We start from the raw sequence: 22,807 nt of genomic DNA on the forward strand, positions 1-22,807 counted from the left end.
TGTTTAAAAAATAAATTCAATAATAGCTAAATAATAACTGAGAAAAGAAGACATAAAAGTAGGAGGGAGACTGGTTGGGGAGAAGGGGTGGTCAGCAACATGGGAGGGATATGGCAAAAGGACATGGCAGAAGACTGTACGATCACAATGTATTTGTACAATTAACGAATGGTCCAAGCATTTTAATAGACATTAGGTAAAACACAATGAAATCTAAATACTTTATAAGATTTAATGAATGCCCAGGAATCAACAGTGGGGTGGTGATGCGGCTCCGTTAGTTCCAACACTCAGGAGGTGAACAGATGAGGCAGTTCAAGTCATCCCCTGATGCATGTGGAGTTTAAGGCCTGCCTGGACTACATAAAACTCTATCTCAAAGAACAGAAAAAAAAAAGACAATCACATGAGTAAGGCCACCCAGTAAACCAAGACTGCAATGCCTAGTGTCTGTGGGGTGCTCTTGCTGGGAAGATATGGTGTTCCCAGCCCACCATGATAAGTACCCCATGATAAGTGAAAAAGGCACAATGGTGTCACTTTGTTTTACAAGTTACTGGTTTCTGTGGAAGATGTCTCTGAACTGACCGTACTGGAAATGAATCGGCTCTTTTCTCTGTGAAGCCCAGACCCTCTCCCCACTCTCTGAAATTCCTGGAACATGTATCTCCTGCCTGTTGTGTCAGATGCTCAGGCCCCTCCCTCTGACTCTTCCGGCGCCAGTACCCACTTCCCAATTTCTCTTCCTAAGTAGAACTACATTCAGGGAGGTGGTGAATAAAAGCTGCTATCCCCACCAGCTTCTCCGCTGAGATGAGTGATTCCAAGGAAATGGGGAAGAAGCAGCTCGGCCCTCTCGGTGAGACTGGGCTGGTACTCCGGGAACTTGGGGATGGGGCATCATTGGGGCGGTGCGTGTCTCAGGCTACCCTGTATGTGACTGACACTCTTTCCACTCAGATGAGGAACAGCTGGTAACCGGCCCCACCAGGTACTCCATCAAAGGCTTTGGCTTCCAACCAAATTCTGGATTCAGTAGCTTCACAGGTAAAAGAGGTTGAGGGACTGTGGACTGCTCCTGGCAGATACTTGGGTTCCTGTGGGGGTGGAGGTTGGGGCTCTGGCCACGGGAGTCCAGAGAGTTAGAAGCTCAGATCCTGTGTACATGGTCCTGGACTCTCCAGGACTGTAGAGGCTAGCATCTGTAATCCTGTACCTTCAGAATGAGACTGGTGCGCTGCCTGGCTCGTGCCACATTGAGTCAGGGACACCAAGGTGCTAACATTCCATCCTTCCCTCCCACAGGGCACCTGGGCCTCAACCATGTCCCCTTGGCACTGCAGGCTTTCTTCCTCATTGTCTTCTCTGTGTTGCTGCTCGTCATCCTTGTGAAAGGTCAGGCAGGACTGAGGTTTGGGCCCCCAGGTCCGGCTCTTCAACCAGAGGGAGCCAAAAGGGAGGAGCAACTGACTGGGATTGTGTCCTCATGGTCCTCTGAATAGGCATTCTGCAGGGGGACACTGGCTTTAGACACCCAACCTTCTTTTGGTGTTAGATCTCTTCATTATCAAACAGGACTAAGACCTTGATTCTTGGAAATGATGGTTCCTAGACTGGAGACATCACTCCAGTGGTAGAGCCCTTACCTAGAAAGCCCAAAATCCTGTGTTCCACCCCCAGCACCACATAAAACTGGGTTTGACGGTGCGTTCCTATAACCCCAATACTAAGGAGGCAAAAGCGGGAAAATCAGGAGTTCAAGGTCAACCTCAGCTTCATAGAACTTTTGGTGCAGTCTGAATTACATGAGACTCTGTCTCAGGAATGAAGGAAGGAGGGAGGGAGGAAGACAAGGAGGAAGGAAGAAGGAAAGCAGGGAAAGGAAAAAGGATGTCTTGGTCCTACGAGTTCAGTATAGGTCAAGAAAAATAGAAACATTTACTAACTGCAGTGACTTGTTTCTCTCGGGCCAGTCTACAAGATCCCCAGTTCTCAGGGACAGGAGCAGTCCAGCCAGGAGGTCTACCAGGAACTGATCCAGCTGAAGGCTGGGGTAGGTGAGTAACTGGAAATGAGAGCTATCACAGCCAGAGAAGGTTTCCACAGAGTCACTTTGCTTAAATAACTGCTCTTTGCTGCGCCTCAGTTTCCTCTCCTGTAGAATGGGCGTGTAGTGCAATTACTAAAGAAGGCATCTCATTGGTGTTGATTAGAGTCTGTGCACACAATAGGCAGTCAAGTGTTCACAGGGATTGTGCACAAAATAGGCACTCAAGATTCACAGGAGCCTGGACAGGTTAGGCACTTAATGTTCAAAAGAGTGTGCACATGGTAAGCACTCAATATTCACATGGTTGTGCGCACATTAGACAATGTCACAGAGGTTGTGTAAAAGAGGCACTCAATGTTCATAGAGTTGTGCACACATTAGGCACTCAGTGTCCACAGGCTTGTGCACGCATAAGACACCCAATGTTCACAGGGGCACTCACATGGGTGATATTTGGTTAAACCTGTCTCCTGACCTCCATTCCTAGCTCTAAGCTGCAACCTCTTCCGGTCTGAAGATCAGGCTAGGACTCCTGGATTCTCCTGGGTAGATAAGGGACTCAAGAAGTTGGGTAGGGAATGGCTCCCTATGGTGCTGTGTCAAAGGAGGGGCCTAATTCTGGAGGCCTTGGAGGTTAAGCAGTCACGGGAGCATGCGTCCATCCTGACCTGCCTCTTCCAACAGATCGCCTGTGCCGCCCTTGTCCCTGGGACTGGACACCCTTCCAAGGAAGCTGCTACTTTTTCTCTGTGAGCCAAAGGACCTGGAATGATTCTGCCACTGCCTGCCAGAATGTGGGGGCTCAACTTGTGGTCATCAAGAGTGATGAAGAGCAGGTATGCCTGGTGGGGCTCAGTCCTCATCTGGAGCTGCCTCCTGTCACTGGCTGGGGGGAGTAAGTATTTGGCTGGATACAATGTTCTAGAATAGAAGCTGCTTGTCTAAAGAGGGGGGATGGCAGGTTACAAATGATGTCAGAGCACCTGCAAAAAGGCGCACTCCGGGGCTGGAGAGAAGGCTCAGTGGGAAGCGCATTTGCCAGGCAAGCGTGGGAACCTGAGTTTGGACCCCTCAAACCCACACAAAGCCCAGCTTGAGAACACACATCTGTAATCCCAGTGTCCTGCGGTAAAACAGGAGGGAGTGAAAAGAGGTTCCGTGGAAGCCAGAAAGCAGCTCTCCTGGTGTACACAGTGGTAAACAAGAGACCCTGTCTCAAAGAAGGTGAGGATCTACACCTGACGCTGTCTTCGGATGTACACATACTCTCGCACCTGTGTGCATGTGGAGGCCAGAGGTCAGCCTTGAGTATCAGGCCCCAGGTGCTGTCCACCTTTTTTAAGGCAGGATCTCTCAGGGACCTGAAACTCTATTTAGGCTGAGCTGGCTGGCCAGCAAGTCCAGGGAATCCTCCTATCTCTGCCTCCCCAATGCTGAGATTACAAGTGTGTACCATCACAGCAGGCTTTTCACATGCTTGCCCGGGGGTCAAACTCACGCGTGTGTGGCACACACTTGTCTGACTAAGCCATTTCCTCAGCTCCACTACTGTAGTTTTTACTGTGATTTATGCTTTGGGGGAACACCTAAGATTTGCAACCAGCACTTTACAACTTCCTCTGCTGGGCTATTAAAAAAAAAACTCCTGATGTGTGCCCTTTTTTTCTTCATTTTTTAAAATACTCTTTTTTATTTTACATACCAATCCTAGTTCCCTCTTCCCTCCCCTCCTCCTGGTCCTCACACCTTCCTCCCCCCACTTCCCATCTTCTCCTCAGAGTGGGTAAGGCCCCTATTTCCCTGATATAAATATCACCAGCCTTATTGATTTGAAGCACCAGCAAGACACAGCTCGATTCAGAGCTGAGCAGAGGTCACTGAGACATTCAGTAATCGTGAACTTGTTTGATCTCGCACAGCCCAGTTAAACCCAGTCACAAGTAAATTCATGCAGACGTGTGCATAAGCTCCAGACAGATAGGTACAGGACAACGCTAGGGAGGCACCTTCTGTGCGTGCAAGCACATCTACCCACGGCACACAGATGTGGAGAGTTCAGAACGCATGGTGTTCACAGCCTGATAAGGTATAAAACTGAACGTCGGATTGCAGGCAGAACTTCCCACCAGGAGTTTGGGGAAACACTGGTTGGAAAGAAGAAAGAGGCAGAGCTCCTTTCTGACTCGTCCTCTTCTGCCTTTCTAGAACTTTCTTCAACAGGCTTCTAAGAAAAGAGGCTACACTTGGATGGGGCTCATCGACATAAACAATGAAGCTACATGGCACTGGGTGGACGGCTCACCTCTGACACTCAGGTAAATACCCGACGAAGGGAACACCTTACACAGTGGGGTGAGCTTTTGAGGCTTTGTCTAGAGGCATCCTTGGGGTTCATCTCCTCCCCGCTGGTCACCTTGGCATTAGAGCTTGGAACATTTGCTGAATGGCAGGAGAGGCGGTTCAGATAGGATGGCAGGTGCCTGGGGTTCCAGCATCAGAACTTCAGGAAAGACTTGCAGCCAGGGCGGCGGGGGAGGGGGACATTAAATAGGAATCACTTCCTAGGCAATCCAGTGGAATGAATGGCTCCATGGGTAAAGTGCATGCCCAGAGCCTGCGTGAAAAGAACCGATGGCGTGGTGGCATGCACTTGGAATCTCTGAACTGGAAAAGAAGAAGCAGGATTCCTAGGGCTTGCTGGCCAGCCAGCCTCGCCAAATAGCAAGTTCTAAGCTAGGGAGAAATCCAGTCTCAAAAATCAAGGTGGAGAATGTCCTGAGGAACAACTGAAGTTGTCATCTGGGTACCACATGCATATGTACACATGTGCATACATACAAAAACACACATACATAAACACACAGAGACTGACAAGGACTTGTCATTAACAATACTTGTAGGTGAAACGGGAGAAATGGCTCAGTGGTTAAGCTAGGAATTCTTAATTCTGGATCTATAAAAATCACAAACCTTCCAGAGGACCCAAGTTTGGTTCCCAACACTCGCATCTGTGTGTCGACTCACAACCACCTGTAACTCCAGCTCCAGGGAGTCTGATATTCTCTGCATACATCTATACTCACATGCACATATGTGCACCAGCACCCACACCCTCAGTAACATATATACACACATCACACACAAAAGAAAAGAATGTGCATACCACGTGTTGTGCTCTGAAAAGAGAGAGTTCGCATCACAGCTGGATGATGTGACAGGAGAACACGGACCTGAGTGAGTCAGGATGTAGAGGAAGCAAGAGATTCGGGCAATGGCCTTGGTTGTGGTGTCGAGGAAAGTGGATGACGTGGGTCAAGCAGGCTTAGGTGGGGGTGTTTTCAAGTGTGTTAGTGGTTTCTAGGTGCTGTCTTTCCTAGATAACCTTCTGTTGATGTGAACACCGTGGCTAAAAACGGTGTGGGGAGGAAAGAGTTTATTTCATCTAATAGCTCCCAGGTCACACTCTGTCTCTGAGGGAAGTCAGGGAGGAACCAAAGCACAGGCAGTGAAAGAACACTGCCCATTGACCTGCCTTCCATGGCTTTCTTATGCTACCCAGGACCATCTGCTCAGGGGTGACACCTCTCTTTGTGGGCGAGGACATATCATATCAATCATTAATGATGAAAATGTCCCCACAGGCTGCCCTACAGGTCAATCTGATGAAGGCATATTCTAACTTCCCAGATGAAACTAGCTTTGTCAGCTGGCAAATGTTCTTAGTTGTGTGGTGTCCTTTCCTATCTGTCTGGTGTTCTTAGCTGTCTGGTGTCCTTAGCTGTGTGGTGTCCTTAGCTGTCTGGTGTCCTTAGCTGTGTGGTGTCGTTAGCTGTGTGGTGTCCTTAGCTGTGTGGTATCGTTAGCTGTGTGGTGTCCTTAGCTGTCTGGTGTCCTTAGCTGTGTGGTGTCCTTAGCTGTCTGGTGTTCTTAGCTGTATGGTATCGTTAGCTGTGTGGTATCGTTAGCTGTGTGGTATCGTTAGCTGTGTGGTGTCCTTAGCTGTGTGGTGTCCTTAGCTGTGTGGTGTCCTTAGCTGTGTGGTGTCCTTAGCTGTGTGGTGTCCTTAGCTGTGTGGTGTCCTTAGCTGTGTGGTGTTCTTAGCTGTGTGGTGTCCTTAGCTGTCTTAGTCGTAGACAAGTTGTGTACTGACTCAGTGAAGGAGGTAGTTGTGTATGTAGAGTCTCTGTTGTTATTTTGTTGCATCTGACAACCGTTCCCTCCTTGGAACAAGTCCTCTCAATCATGGGAGACATGGATAAGGTGCAAAGATCAGAGCGGTTCAGACATGTCATATACAAAGCAAATCTGCCATTCACTCTCTAGAAAGGCACTTACGGCACATGACTGGGGTGGAATCTCATATCTTGTGGTCTTTGCAGTTTCATGAAGTATTGGAATAAAGGAGAGCCCAACAACCTAGGGGAGGAAGACTGTGCGGAGTTCAGAGACGATGGCTGGAACGACACCAAATGTTACAACAAGAAATTCTGGATCTGCAAAAAACCCAAAGCTTCCTGCCCTAGCAAGTGATAGCCAACCTCTCTCCACCACCCCCAAAGTCCAAACACCCAAAGCCATGCCGGTTCGTGATACCTATCTGTGGCCACTGATGCCTAGACAAGATCTCTGGGACTTTTCCCTGGCAGGTAGCTTGTCTCCTGCTCGACCACTTCTGTATAATCCTCAGATGTCTGCAGGTTCTCTTGGGGTTGGTAGCTGTGGCTCTGGTTTACCTTTGCCTTCTAACAGAGTGACCAGGTATAATATGGATCCATGTCCTCAGATGGGTTCCTTTTATCTCCTTTCCCTTCCTTTCTGAGTTCAGAGCGTGTGCTGCCATGGGCAATGGATGACATGTGGCTTCAGAACATCACTGAGTTCTTTCCTCCCACCTGCTAGGTTTTTATCCATCTACCCTGCATGCCTTTCTACGGATGCCTTTCCTGATTTCAGGAACTCAGTCTGTGGGCTAGAAGCACAAGAGAACCAATTCCTCATTCATTAGTCACGATCAGGAATTATTGTGTTAATGCCCTCTCTCTTCACCCCTTAGGGTACATGGTGAACCTCAGTGTTTTAGAGCCTAAGATTGAGCTCCCAACTATTTGGAGGATTTATAATTTTTATTTAATCTGCTTATCGTACATTCTGGTTATTGTCACCCTCTACCCATCCTGAATCCCTCTCTTTTTTGCCTCTCCTTTCCCCCATTCATGACTTTTTGCTTGTTTTGGTGACCCACTGAAGTTAACAAGGGCCGTGAGTTTGAAACTGTCCAGTGGAGTCTAGTAGGCTCATCAACAACTGAAGACAATGACTGCCCCTCTCCCAAAGTCTGTCAGTAGCCAACAACTTAGCAGGGAGAGATGGGGCCCCGTGAGCTCTTACCTGATCTATAACTGAATGTCAAGAGGCCCGATTTTGTGGAGGCTCAGCCACTGTGAAATCATATTTGTACTAAAAAAAAAGAACAGGGTGCTGGAGAGATGGCTCAGTGGTTAAGAGTACTGCCTGCTCATCCAAAGGTCCTGAGTTCAATTCCCAGCAACCACACGGTGGCTCACAACCATCTGTAATGAGATCTGGCGCCCTCTTCTGGCCTGCAAGCATGAAGGTAGGCAGAATACTGTATACACAATAAATAAATCTTAAAAAAAAAAGAAGAGAATTTCGCAGGCCTTCTCCATTTTCAACTCTTACATATTTCTACCCTTCTTGCACACCATCACCTGCAATCTTCTAGCTCTTTATTCAAAGAAGAACATGCTGCTCCAGTTGCTGGCAGCTCTGCGATCACTTGTCAGTCCCTTTCTCTCCTAGATCACTATAGCATACTGCATTCTCCAAGCTCAGACTTCCTGACGGCTGCAGGGTAATGAAGATGTAGCCATGTTTGGCTCAGCATGGAACAACTCTGCAGGATCATTCAGGTCCCATAGCACCCCAGAAGGTCACCTGTGGCTGTCAGATCTCCTTTTCCAGACCTGTCCCCTTGCTGCTTTTTGCCTCTTTTTTATGACATAATTAAAACAGAAAATATGGAAAGAAGTTCTTTATTTAATTTTTTTAAAAGGATTATTTTCATTTTTAAATTATTTGTATGTGTAAGTAGAGGTGTCCTCAGAGTTCACAGGAGGGCATAGGATCCCCCGGGGCTGGAGTTATTGGTGGTTGTGAGCTGATGGACGTGGATGATGGGAACCAAACTCTGGACCTCTGCAGTGTGGCAAGTGCTCATCTCCACGGAATCAACTCCCTAACTCCCCGGGTGGGTGGAGCTGTAGTCTCCCTAAAGCGATTGATTGGTCTATTTTGGTTCCACATACCAGAATATTTGACACAAAAGTACATTCTCCCTTTAAAGCTAAATAGAGGCCATGAATTGAAAGAGAGCAAGGAGGGGTATATAGGAGAGTTAAAAGGGAAGGGAGAGATGATGTAGTTATAGTATACTATATATACTATATATATATAGTATACATATATAGTATACATATCAAAAAATAAAAGAAATAATCATAAACAAACCAAACAGAAACATCTAAGGCTGGGGAGAAGGTTCGGTTGCTAAAGCACTTGCTGAGCAAGCATGAAGACTTGAGTTGGGATGCTCAGCACCCAGTGAGAACCAGGTGGTGCTGGAGTGCTGGAATAAGCCCAGCACTGGGGAGTCCCTAGGGCATCTTTATTACATCCCAACAATCTACTTGTCAAGTTGGTTTTATAATCCTGCCAAAGAATTTTTTAAATCTCCATGTGACTAAGTGGGGCATAGAGAGTTGCCAGGGTTGCTAAAGCATTCTGTGTGGTGTAATGGTGGATAGGTGCAAACACATACCTACTCAGTCCTACGGAATGTGCAACACCAAGAGAAAACTGTGACTTTGCGTGATACCTCTATGTCCATATGGCCCACTATTTAGAAGAATCTAATGGGGCTGGAGAGATGGCTCATAGGTAAAAGCACTTGCTGCTTTGTGGAGGATCCATGTTTGATTCCCAGCATCCACATCAGGCAGCTCACAGCCACCTGTAACTCCAGCTCCAGGGGAGCCAGCTGTAGCCCTGGCTTCCACTGGAACCTGCATTCCCATGCACACAAAAACATGCATACTCTTAAAAATAAATCTTTTAAATTGATGTCTCTTGAATTATGTGAATGCATGAGGGTATGCGTCTGTGCGTGGGTGTGTGCACCTGAGTGCAGGTGCCTGCAGAAGCCGGAGGTGGAGTCAGATTCCCCCAGAGCTGCAGTTACAGGCAGTTGTGAGCCACTTGACATGAGCACTCTGGAAGAGCTGTGCATCTTCTTCACCACTGAGCCATGTCTCCAAACACAAAATAAAAGAAAATAAATCTTTAAAATAAAACTAAAAATATTCACACTTCAATAGGAGATGTTTCGGACAGGACAGCATTGTGCAGGAGTTCTGTGACTTCCACCCCCCAACATTTAACTCTACAGACCTGAAGATTTGGAGAGACTCTAAAATAGAATATCCTGTCTCGGTTTCGTTTCCTTTGCCATGATAAAATCTCCTGACAAAAAGTGGTTGAGAAGAAAGGGGTTTTACAGTTCACAACACCAGGTATACTCTTATCCTTGCTGGGAAGTTGCAGAGGCAGAACCTGAAGCATTAAGCTATAGCACACAAAGTCAAGAGCAGCGAGCGGAAAGTGAACATAAGCTCCTGGTGCTCAGCTCACTTTGTCTTGTACAATCCAGAGCCCACATCCAGGGAACCAGGCCACCCACTTACAGATAAAAGAAAATTGAAGCAATCAAGATAGTCCCCCATAGACATGCCCCACGGTCAACCTGATTCAGATAGTCCCTTACGGAAACTATCTATCAAGGTGATTCTAGGCTGTGTAAAGTTGATAATCGAAGACAGCCTTCACATCCATCAGAAAGTCCAGTTGGTTTTCATTCTAGATGGATTCCAGTTGATAAATGCATAAAAGAGTAAGAAATCACCATTCTGATACCTCATCTGTAATTACTGCAGGCAAGAGTCAAAGACGAATGTTCTCACCAATGGGTGATTGGGATTCCCCTCTGAATGCTGTGACCATTGGTGAATAAAAAAAAAAAAACTGCTTTGAGCCTATAGCAGATCAGGGCAGAATAGAGCCAGGTGGGAAAAACTAAACTGAATGCTGAAAGAAAGGAGGCAGAGTCAAAGAGAAGCTATGGATCCACTGGAGACAGACACACTGAAACTTTGCTGGTAGGCCATGACCTCATGGTGATGCATATATTAATAGAAATGGGTTAAATTAAGATGTAAGATTTAGCTGATAAGAAGCTAGAGCTAACGGGCTAAGCAGTGATTTAATTAATTAATACAGTTTCTATGTGGTTATTTTGGGAGTTTGGGCAGCCAGGCAGTTGGGAAACAAACAAGCAGCCTCCTTACTACAAATGGCAAGTAGGGTCTTTGCAAAACCTCACTGTAGCTGCACCAGAGTGACAGCTTAACTGGTCACGAATTTGCCTCACAAACGTAAGGATCTGAGTTCAATGCCCAGAACCACGACACACGCTGGTTATCATGACATATGTTGGGCATCTCGGAGCTGGAGAGGCAGATTTGTCTTGCTCACTGACAAATGTAAGACAGAAATCATGCTGTATGGTTTTTAAAGAATTTATACATGGCAGATGGTGGTGGCATACACCTTTAATCCCAGAATTTAGGAGGCAGAAGCAGATGGATCTCTGTGAGTTCAAGGCCAGCCTGTTCTACAGAGAGAGTTCCAGGACAGACTCCAAAGTTACAGAGAAACCCTGTCTCGAAAAACCAGAAAAAAAATGTATACACCAAAGAAAAAAATGAGGAAAATAATTGAAGAGGTTGTTTTGCAAAAATATGTGTGAAAAGGGAAGTGAAAAAAGCTATCCTGTTTTAAAAAGATTTATTTATTTATTATGTATACAGTATTCTGCCTGCATATATGTCTGTAGGCCAGAAGAGGGAACAGATGGTTGTGAGCTACCATGTGGTTGCTGGAACTGAACTCAGAACCTCTGGAAGAGCAGTCAGTGCTCTTAACCTCTGAGCCATCTCTCCAGTCTCTAAGCTGTCCTTTTTAGCTCAGTCCTGCAAGGCCATTAATAAACTCAAACATTAGCTCCATAAATTAGGACTATCCTAGCTGGATGATGGTAGCTTTGATCTTTCCAATATCTACAGGATTTTCTCTTTTTGCATTTTATTTCATGAGGGAAAGGGCAAGAGAGACATTTTTTTCTGTATGTGTCCATGTTCAAATGTAAGTGCAGGTACATCATGTATGTGTGCACATGGAGGCCAGAGGTCAAGATCAGATGTCTTCTATCACTCTCCACCTTATGTTTTAATTTATAAAATATTAGTAGTAGTGTTTGTGTGTGTGTGCGCACGTGTGTGCATGTGTGTGGTGCATACATGGAGCTTGCATTTATGTGCACACACATGTGGAAGCCAGGAGTGAACTTATATAGGTATCATTCATCAGACAGCATTCACTGAGTGTGTGTGAGTGTGAGTATGTGTATGTGTGTGTGTTGCTGGTGCACACATGAAAGCCACAAGGACTGGAATTACAAACGGTTGTGAGCCACAGTGTGGGAACTGGATCCTCTACAAGAATAACAAGTGCCATCTCTCTCCAACTCCTCCACCTTGTTTTGAGAGATAGAATCTCACTGAACCTGGAGCTTGTGTGTCTAGCAACACCCTGGAATCTACTGTTCTCTGTCCATCCCCAGCACTGAGGCTACAGATGCCCACCAACCTGAAAAGTCAAATTCAGGGCCTTATGGTGTAGTGTGGTGTGGTGTGTGTGTGTGTGTGTGTGTGTGTGTGTGTGTGTGTGTGTGTGTGTGTGTTTACTCACTCACACACACATGAGCCACCATAAATTGTAGAGACCAAAGGATAACTTTGTGGAGTCTGTTCTCTCCTTTGATATTTACGTGGACTCCAGGGATTGGATTCAAGTCATCAGGCTTGACAGGCAAGTATACTGAAGTGTTGAGCCATCTCACTGGCCCTGTTTTGATTTTCAAATGGGGCCTCCCTCACACCATAACACAAACTGGCCGGACACTTACTATGTAGACCAGGCTTCTTATAACAAACTCCGACCTCAGCTTCACCAGCTCTGAGATAACAAATCTCACTTCTAGCCCCTTGCCACAACTTAATGACACCTGTGAAAACTCTCTTTTTTTGTAATTAGTACTTTATTAGGTTATGCTTAAATCATGTGGCAGCCATAAAGAAATGACATTCACAATACAGTCTTCACCACAAATACTTTTCTTCCCCCGGAAAACATCATATTTTTATTGATGATTTGGGAATTTCACATCACGCACCCTGCACATTCACTTCCCAGTCCTCCCAGGTCAGACCCCTCACCCCCTTATGACCTCCTTTCCCAGAAGAAGGAGAGGAAGAAAAAGAAAAGTCCAGTTTGTATTGCCCCTATACTCCCTGGAGCATGGTCAGACTCTCAGTGGCCAACCCCTTAAAGAAAACCGAGTCCTTCCCCCACTGCACCCTTCCAGGAGCCATCTATTCCAAATATTCCGAACGTTTTTCTTAAATTCTGTTTTTCTGAGTTACTTGGCATTGATCTGTACGTATCATTAGTGCTTGCACGTTATGTTTAATTCTGTGTAGTTGAGTTTATCATCTGTCCCTAGTACTCAGTTACTCTGGCCTGGGTAAGTATTTCACTCTAAAACCTTCTGTTATTCACTTAACTTTCAGGGAGTCAGAAACTCTGAGGCTGAGCCCCATCTCATGCCTTAGGTGTCCCGCTGTAGATTTTCTCTGAGGAGAGTCAGTGTATCATTGAAGACAGTAATTGTGTTTTTGAGCGTATGGAGATTTTGTGTGTTAAGAAAGTTAAGTAAGGTAAACAAGGTAACTGTTTTACCTTGCATAATTGAAACTTTAGGCCGATTAAAATCCCCTATTAAAATCTCCCTGGAATCATCTGTGTAGTCTGAGGCTAGGAATCTGACTCTTTCAAAAGCCACCTGTAAGGGGAACTGTTTAGTGTTTGCCCCTTCCTGGTTGTCATACCTCACCTAGCAGAACAAAAAGAAGAAGAAGAAGAGGAAGAAGAAGAAGAAGAAGAAGAAGAAGAAGAAGAAGAAGAAGAAGAAGAAGAAGAAGAAGAAGAAGAAGAAGAAGAAGAAGAAGAAGAGGACCTAAGAATGACCTAATGGTTAGTGACAGAGAAGGGAGGTGGGGAGCAAGTATGGAAAAAGAGCAGATATGCTTGCACGCTATATGCATATGTGAAAATAGCACACTCGATATGAATATGTACAAGTAAAATGAGCTAACAAAGTAAAAAATTAAAATCACTTCGCCAAAAGAACAAAAATCAAAAGAAAAGCACCAGATGCCCCTAGCACTGTAGCGTTCACGGCAGCTAAGGCATGGAAGTAACCCAGCGTCCACAGTAAGGAAGTGGATGATGAGGGTGAACGAAAACTCTCTAAGTAAGGTGCCACTCACAGGTCCTAACTTAAGGCTTCAATGTTTCTTTTTTAGGGAAGCTTAAACTTCCTATACTAGAGGTATCTTTATTTTCTTCTTAAATATATCAAAAACACTGTTTTCATATCCCATGATTAAGTAAAACATTCCTATAACTGACCCTTTATCTAGCTAAGGAAGCTTTCTCTTATCTATTGTTTGCTAAGAATTTATTTTTGCATGTTTACGGGTGTTGCAAAGATGCTTCTCATAACTGTAATGAGGAAGAGACAAAAACAAGATCGGGAAGGATGTGAGCCACGTGGTCACCTGTTTATGAGCCCTCCAAATGTACAAAACAACTCAACAGCATGCCAACGGGTCAGCACAAGAAGTTGTTCTAAGGTCATGCGCCAGCTTTGCAAAGGAAACCCCTTGGAGACAGAAACAAGACCAGACAGGGACGGGACGTCATCTAAGATATCCCCTGTGTTTGTTTTGTTTTGTTTGTCTTTACAGATGTCTAGGGACTACAGAGATGCTCAGCAGCTAAGAGTACATTCAACACTCAGGGTACCTGTGTTCGGTTCCCAGCACCAGTGTCTGGCAGCTCATAAGTGCCTGTAACTCCAGCTGCAGGGGATCCAACACCCTCTTCTGTAATCCATGGACACCTGTACTTCTCATGGCAGACACAATCACACACACACACACACACACACTAAATAAATAAACATATTTTAGCATATTTTTAAAAATAAAATTTTCTGAACTACATGGTATCAAGACTCTATGAACCTGAAATGGCAGGTAAGATCCTTTTTTAAAACTTTATTGATTTTTTTTTTGTGAATTACACATCATGCACCTCAATCCCACCCATCTCCTGGTCCCTCCATAGCCATCCTCCATTCTTTCAACCCCCACCAAAGAAAAAAAATAAATTAAAAACGAAAAAATCAAAAATTAAAAAAGAAAAACAAATCTTGCTGTGGAGGCTGCAGTGTCACAGTGTGTCACAGTGTGTCATAGTGTGTCACTGTGAGTCCCACAGCACACCCTTCTGCTCAAACAGCTTTACTTGCAAATGCTCATTGCAGTGAGTCATTGCCCTGGTTCAAGACTCTGGCCTCTGCTACAGTCAATAGTGGATCCTGACCACATCTCCTATCAGATATCCTGTTGTTGTCCTGGGTTATGGTGATCCTGTAGCTTCAGTTCTGCAGAACTGGCCCCCTCCACGAGCTCCAGCAGTTCACAGATGGGGTAAATGCCGGGGTGGGCCAATTCAACACCCTGGATCTGGGCCTGGGTGGCAGCTGAGTTGTTCAGCCCACCCACTTTCCTGCACCCGCAGCACAAGCGACACCACCAGGGCCAGCTCTCCTGCTCTCGTGTCTTTGGGGCTGGCTGTCCCGCACCCGTGCCACCAGGTCCAGCTGTACTTCTAGGTTCCAGGGCTGGCCCTCCCGAACGCTGCAGCTGATGAGAAGTGGAGCGGGCTCTCCCGCACCCATTCCACCAGGGCCAGTTGTTCCACATCGCCCAAGGAAGGGGCGGGGCCAGCTCACACGAGGCATGATCTTTTTGTATATAACTCTTACATACTTAGCCTTTTCAGAATAAAAAGCAAAGACAAGGACCTGGAGAGGTGACCCATTTGGTGGAGTGCTTGCTATGCAAGCATGAGAACCTAAGTTCAGCTCCAAAGTAGTCACTTTAAAAAAAGGGGGGGCATTGTAGCATATGCTGTCATTTCCAACAATGAGGAAGCAGAGAAGGGAAACCCCTTGGAGGTTACTGGCCAGCCAGTTGGGCTGAATCGGTAAGTTCCAGTTCAATGAGAGACCATGTTGCAAAAACTAAGGTGGAGAATGATTCTGTCCACCATATGCATACACAGAGATTGGGGGACAAAGAGACAGAGACACAGAGACAGGAATTAAGAGAAACAACTAGATTGTGACATTCCCTTTTCAATGAGTTAGCACTACAATCTCTGTCCAAGGTAACCATCAACCATCAGTATATATTCTTTATTTTTTCTTTTGGTTTTTTGAGGCAGGGTTTCTCTGTGTAACAGCCCTGGCTGTCCTGGAACTTGTTTTATAGACCAGATTCATAGAGATCCACCCGCCTCTGCCTCCTGCATGCAGGGATTAAAGGTGTGCGCCACCACACCCGGCGAAACTGCATTCTTAGGAAAGGATCAGATTAGAATTGATTCATCAATTGTAAAGAAAGGGACTGCACTGGGGAGATGGCTCCATGGCTAAAGAGTTTGCCGCACAATCGTGTAGGCTAGAGTTCAGATTCCCAGGACTCACCAAAGTACCATATGGACCAGGAGATCTGAATGTAACTCCAGCCTCAGAAGGTAGAAATGGGAGGTCCCCAAAGCAAGCCGACGGCTGAGCCCTGGGCTCGAGTGAGAGGCCCTGCCTCAGTGAATCATGTGGAAGAGTGACTAAGGGTGATTCCCAGCACAACCTGGGGCTTCCACATGCACAGCACATACATACACATGTGAAATACACAAAGAGAGTGACACGTGAAAACAGGAAGGGGTGGGGAAGCCATTCATTCATTTAGGCAGTCCAAGGAGATTTTCCAGAAAGGGTCAGTGGTGCTCTGGCTACAAAGATCTAAAGAGAATACAAGCTACATCTTTGCCTTGGGGTTCAGTAGTAGGGTTCACTTCCTCCTCCATTAGTCCAAAATCTCTGTGTTTGCTTTATATAGTCTGGCCACAGCTGACACCTGACCTCAGATGAATTTCCCACACCTCACTTTGGCATCTCCAGAGAGAGAGCTGTTCTTTTCATTCTCCACAGCTGCAGAAGGTGGCACTGATTGTCAACCTGACAGGATCCAGAATCACCTAGTGGGCAAGGCTCTGAGCATGCCTGTGGGGTTTTCCTACTCACTCTAAAAGTGCGTGTCATCATCCTGTGCCGTGGGGTCCTGGACTACATGAAAAGGAGAAAGCTGGTGGTCAGCAAGATGTCTCAGTGGTTAAGGACACCTGCTGCCGAGCCCGGTGGCCTGAGTTCAATCTCTGAGATCCATACAGTAGTAGAAAACTGACTTCCAGAAGCTGTACTTGACCTCCACATATGCAGCGTGACACATGCACACATACACACACACACACACACACACACACACACACAAAACAGCCAACAACTTAATAAATTTTTTTCTTTTTTATTGATTTATTGAGCTCTACATTTTTCTCCGCTCCCCTCCCTGCCTCTCCCCTCCCCTTTCAACTCTCTCCCAAGGTCCCCATGCTCCCAATTTACTCAGGAGATCTTGTCTTTTTCTACTTTCTACTTTTCATGTAAATTAGATCTATGTAAGTCTCCCTTAGTGTCCTCATTGTTGTCTAAGTTCTCTGGGATTGTGGTTTGTAGGCTGGTTTTCTTTGCTTTATGTTTATAAACCACCTATGAGTGAGTACATGCAATAATTGTCTTTCTGGTTCTGGGTTACCTCACTCAAAATAATGTTTTCTAGCGTCATCCATTTTCCTGCAAAATTCAAGATGTCACTATATTTTTCTGCTGTGTAGTACTCCATTGTGTAAATGTACCACATTTTCCTTATCCATTCTTTGATTGAGGGGCATTTAGGTTGTTTCCAGGTTCTGGCTATGACAAACAATGCTGCTATGAACATAGTTGAGCATATGCCCTTGTGGCACGATTGAGCATCCTTTGGATATATACCCCAAAGTGGTATTACTGGGTCTTGAAGAAGGTTGTTTCCTAACTTTCTGAGAAATCGCCACACTGACATCCAAAGGGGTTGTACCAGCTTGCATTCCCACCAGCAATGCAGGAGTGCTCCCTTTTCCCCACAACCTTCTCCCCACAAGCATAAGTTGTCACCAGTGTTTTTGATCTTGGAATCTCAGAGTTGTTTTGATTTGCATTTCTCTGATGACTAAGGAAGTTGAACATTTCCTTAAGTGTCTTTCAGTCATTTTAGATTCCTCTGTTGAGAGTTCTCTGTTTAGGTCTGTACTCCATTTTTTTATTGGATTATGTGTTCTTTTGGTGTCCAATTTTCTTGAGTTCTTTGTATATTTTGGAGATCAGACCTCTGTCTGATGTGGGGTTAGTGAAGATCTTTTCCCACTCTGTAGGCTCTTGTTTGGTCTTGTTAACCGTGTCCTTTGCTTTACAGAAGCTTTTCAGTTTCAGGAGGTCCCATTTATTAATTGTTTCTTTCAGTGTCTGTGCTACCGGGGTTATATTTAGGAAGTAGTTCCCTGTGCCAATGCGTTCAAGAGTATTTCCCACTTTCTCTCTATAAGGTTCAGTGTGGCTGGCTTTATGTTGAAGTCTTTGATCCATTTGGACTTGAGTTTTGTTCATGGTGATAGCTATGGGTCTATTTTCATTCTTCTACATGTTGATATCCAGTTATGCCAGCACCACTTGTTAAATATACTTTCTTTTTTCCATTTGATATTTTTTGCTTCTTTGTCAAAATTCAGGTGTTTGAAGATGTGTGGATTGATATCTGGGTCTTCTATTTGGTTCCATTGGTCCTTCTGTCTGTTCTTATGCCAATACCAGGCTGTTTTCAGTACTGTAGCTCTGTAGTAGTGTTTGAAGTCAGGGATTGTGATGCCTCCAGAAGTTCTTTTATTGTACAGGATTGTTTTGACTCTCCTGGGTTTTTTGCTTTTCCATATGAAGTTGAGTACTATTCTTTCAAGGTCTTGAAGAATTTTGCTGGGATTTTGGCGGGCATTTCATTGAATCTGTCAACTTAATAAAATTTTAAAGCAAAAGACAGCCTTTAACCCCAGTATTTGAGAGAGAGAGGCAGTTGGGTCTCTGCGGGGACTAGGACAGTCAAGGCCCCGTGCGTGTGTCCTTGAGGGTAGCATTCCAACAGTATCTCTTTCAGAACTTCCTCTGGCTTTGCCAAGCATAGTAACATGTTCTCCTTCATCAGGGCTGATGAACCAAATCCATTCAAACCCTTTCATGAATGTGTCAAAAAGACGTTATGCCGTTCTCCTCTCTCCCTCTCTTTCTCTCTCCCTCTCCCTCTATCTCTATCTCTATCTCTCACCCCTCTCTCCCTCTTATTAAGAACTACTTGGGGTGTGCCCTGCCTGGAAGCTCTGAGGCAGTCACAGCCTGCCTCTCATTTCCTGGTGATAAAGGAAAGAGAAGTGCCACGTTCAACAAGAAGCCTTCTGAGAAGAAGAGTAGGGCCTTCTGTTTTCTTGGAAAAGCAACTCCTGGCCCTACATCACTCCTCCAAGCACTGACCACGTGTGCTTTAACTCTTTAATCCTTGAGGTCTGTGCTGATGTGTTTGATGCAAGGGCTTAAAGTTTACACATAATCACATATGGTGTGTACACGTATGTGTGCGGGCATGTTTATACGTGCATGTGTGTGTGCGTGGGTGCGTGGGTGTGTGTGCGCATGTGTGTGTGAGTGTGTGTGTGTGTGATTACACCTCCAGTCATTTCTGTTACAAGTGGCAGATGCCTCCTGCGGTCACCCTATTCTAATTGGAGCACTGATATTGTGTCTTCAGCTCCTGAAGGGGAAGAATTCACGCTGGGACACTTGTCGAGTAACCAAAAAGTCAAGTTTTTTTTTTTAGAATACAAATATACATTTTTATTTGTAAAAGATAGCACATTGCATAGAGAGAACAAAAATGAGTGTGAAAGTTTTCTCTTAAAAGAGGTAACAGTATTAAATTGTCAACAAGTATCTGAGGATATTTTCCCCACCTTTTGCTGTCTAGGGAACTGATGAAAGCCCGCTCATAGTCACGACTTGCATCTCAGGACATGCGGTTCTGGTGGAACTATCATCACACTGAAGATTCTAGTCATCAGAAAGGGAAGCAAAGTCTGCCCTCCAGAGTGGCTGACTCAGTCAGCCCCCGTGAGAGCTGCCAGCCTCTGAACTGAAAAGTCTTACTCTTCCATTTTCCCTCCCCTTCTTGGTCACAGGGAAGCTGGAGGCATTCTCAGAGCATTCCTAAACCACAATTCAGTCTGGCCCAAGTAAATACATTTGACCCAAAAGTGCATATAAAGCTATACCTATAAGTAAGATCTAGACATTAACTAGAGGAAAGGGCAATGGTGTCTTGCACCTCAAGGGAGGACTTTTAGTGGCCTGCTGGGGCCCAAATGGGCCTTTCTGTTTTCCACAGCGGTTGGTTATCTCCTCTGAGCTTCAAGCCCTCTTATTTATCTCCCCTTGTACCCCCAACCTTACCATTTTAACCCTTACATTACTTTTTAACCCTGACAGGTTGTTTTTGAATTTTGGTTTTGGATTTTTTTGTTCGGTTTAATTTGGTTTGGTTGGTTGGTTGGTTGGTTTTTGTTTGGTTGTTTGGGTTTTGTTTTTGTTGTTTCCATTGGGGGTTGGTTTTGTTTGTTTGTTGTTAAAGACAGGGTTTCTCTATATAACAGTCTACCTCTCCTGGATCTGTAGACCAGCTGACCTGGAACTGTCAGAGACCCGCCTGCCTCAGCCTCCCAAGCACTGGGATTAGAGGTGTGTGCCACTACCCCAGGCTACCCTGACAGTTTTTGTTTAACTGTAGCAATTTCCATTTCTCCCATCCCTTGCTTTTTGAGATCTGGAAATCTTACACCTGAACGACTAAGTTATGACTGATCTGTTGTATGTCCTTATCAGATCTTACGGACTTATCCACTGCTCAGGGACAAAGGGATTGCCCCCAACTCTGGTGCCATAAACAACTCAGGATGAGCCTCCTAGGAAGTAGATGTCCCCTTGGAGTGACCTCCTTTTTATGCATATATGTTTTTTAAATATCAGAAGCTAGGAAGATGATTTCACTGATGGAGGAGAGTCATCTTTCTTTTTTTTTTTTTTTTGAGGCTGATTTTCCTCTATGTTTATTGATGGGATTTCTTTTTTTTTTTTATTGAGAAAAGGAGAAAAAAAAACAAGTTTCCACCTCCTCCCAGCCTCCCATTTCCCTCTCCCTCCTCCCACCCTTCTCCCCCTCCTCCCACCCTTCTCCCCCTCCCCCCACTCCTTTCCCCCTCCCTCTCCAGTCCAAAGAGCAGTCAGGGTTCCCTGCCCTGTGGTAAGTCCTAGGTCCTCCCCCCTCCGTCCATATCTAGGAAGGTGAATATCCAAACTGGCTAGGCTCCCACAAAGCCAGCACATTACGTAGGATCAAAACCCCGTGCCATTGTCCTTGGCGTCTCATCAGCCCTCATTGTTCGCCATGTTCAGAGAGTCCAGTTTTATCCCATGCTTTTTCAGTCACAGTACAGCTGGCCTTGGTGAGCTCCCAATAGATCAGCCCCACTGTCTCAGTGGGTGGGTGCACCTCTCGTGGTCCCAACTTCTTTGCTCATGTTCTCCCTCCTTCTGCTCCTCATTGGGACCTTGGGAGCTCAGTCCAGTGCTCCAGTGTGGGTCTCTGTCTCTATCTCCATCCATCACCAGATGAAGGTTCTATGATGATATGCAAGATATTCGTCAGTATTGCTATAGGATAGGGTCATTTCAGGTTCCCTATCCTCAGCTGCCCAAGGAACTAACTGAGGACCTCGGCTTGGGCTCCTGGGAGCCACTCTAGGTTCAAATCTCTTGCCAAGCCTAAGGTGGCTCCCTTAACTAAGAATTGTGCTTCCGTGCTCCCCTATCCAACCTTCCTTTATCCCAATCCTCCTTTTTCCCCAAGTTCCCCCTTCCTCCCCTTCTCCCTTTTCTCTCCCCATCTCCCCTTACCCCCATCCCACCCCACCCAGAAGAATGGATGAAGAAAGTGTGGAATATCTACACATTAGAGTACTACGCTGCGGTAAAAAACAATGACTTCTCGAATTTTGCATGCAAATGGATGGAAATAGAAAACACTATCCTGAGTGAGGTAACCCAGACCCAAAAAGATGAATATGGGATGTACTCACTCATAATTGGTTTCTAGCCATAAATAAGGGACACGGAGTCTACAATTGGTGATCCTAAAGAACCTAAGTAAGAAGGTGAACCAAAGGAAAAACATATAGTTATCCTCTTGGCTATGGGAAGTAGACAAAGTTGCTGGGGAGAAAATTGAGGGTCATCTTTCTATCTGTTGTTTCATTGGTTAAGTAATAAAGAAACTGCTTGGTCCTCTGATAGGGTAGAATTTAGATAGGCAGAGTAAACAGAACAGAATGCTGGGAGAAAGAAGCAGATTCAAGGCAGTCACCATGATTCTCCCACCCAACAGAGCCGCAGGTTAAGATCTTCCCTAGTAAGCCACCTCGTGGGTTACACAGATTATTAAAAATGGATTAGATCAATATGTAAGAGCTAGCCAATAAGAGGCTGGAACTAATGGGCCAGACAATGTTCAAAAGAATACAGTTTCCATGTAATTATTTCAGGTAATGCTAGCCGGGTGGCGGGAAGCAGCCCCACCGCTCCTATTTCTACATTTCACTAATAAAGAACTTGGTTTGACAGCATGAGGGCCTAATTCAGATCCCTAGCACGCACTTCAAAAGGCTTGGTTCAGCAGCAAGCACTTATAACCCCAGCCCTGCATGGAGACAGGAGGATCCCTAGATTCACTAAATAGTCCGTCTATTGGAACCAGTAGTTCTAGGTTCAACATGAGATCCTTTTTCAGAAAATAAGGTGTCAGTCTGGCGTAGTGGCTCAGTGGGCAAAGGTTCTTGCCCTGCATGCCTGGTGGCCTGAATTTACTTGAACCTTGTAGCCCTCATAAACATAAAAGGAGACAGCCAACACACCAAGTTTTTTTCTGACCTCCACATGTATGTACAGACACACAGGATTTGAAAAAACAATGTGAAGGGTGATAGAGGAGAACATATGACTCAACCTCTGGCCTACACACACACAAACCATACACATGCATACATGCACACAAGTGTACTCACAAATATCATACACATACACACACACCATACACATGCATGCATGAACACATGCACACACATACATTATACACACACCATACACATACAAATGCACACACATACATTATATACACACCATACACATACAAATGCACACACATACATTATACACACACCATACACATACAAATGCACACACATACATTATACACACACCATACACATACATATTCACACATCATACATATACACAAACACCATACACATACATATTCACACATCATACATTATACACAAACACCATACACATACATATTCACACATCATACATATACACACATAAACTTCTCAGAGGACATATGCTGT

General features: G+C 45.2%; 1 protein-coding gene across 1 annotated transcript; it reads left to right on the plus strand.

The window, feature by feature from the left end:
* The first annotated feature begins 778 nt into the window (after positions 1-778).
* Positions 779-8,076, plus strand: LOC142840041 (CD209 antigen-like protein A). The gene is made up of 7 exons (XM_075956525.1): positions 779-859; positions 961-1,047; positions 1,306-1,395; positions 1,974-2,057; positions 2,735-2,886; positions 4,256-4,365; positions 6,430-8,076. The coding sequence occupies exons 1-7, from the start codon at positions 814-816 to the stop codon at positions 6,578-6,580; spliced, it is 720 nt and encodes a 239-aa protein (XP_075812640.1). The 5' UTR covers positions 779-813; the 3' UTR covers positions 6,581-8,076.
* The last annotated feature ends 14,731 nt before the right edge of the window (positions 8,077-22,807 follow it).

Source organism: Microtus pennsylvanicus, chromosome 1, assembly GCF_037038515.1.
Source record: "Microtus pennsylvanicus isolate mMicPen1 chromosome 1, mMicPen1.hap1, whole genome shotgun sequence".
Classification (NCBI taxonomy): Eukaryota; Metazoa; Chordata; class Mammalia; order Rodentia; family Cricetidae; genus Microtus; species Microtus pennsylvanicus.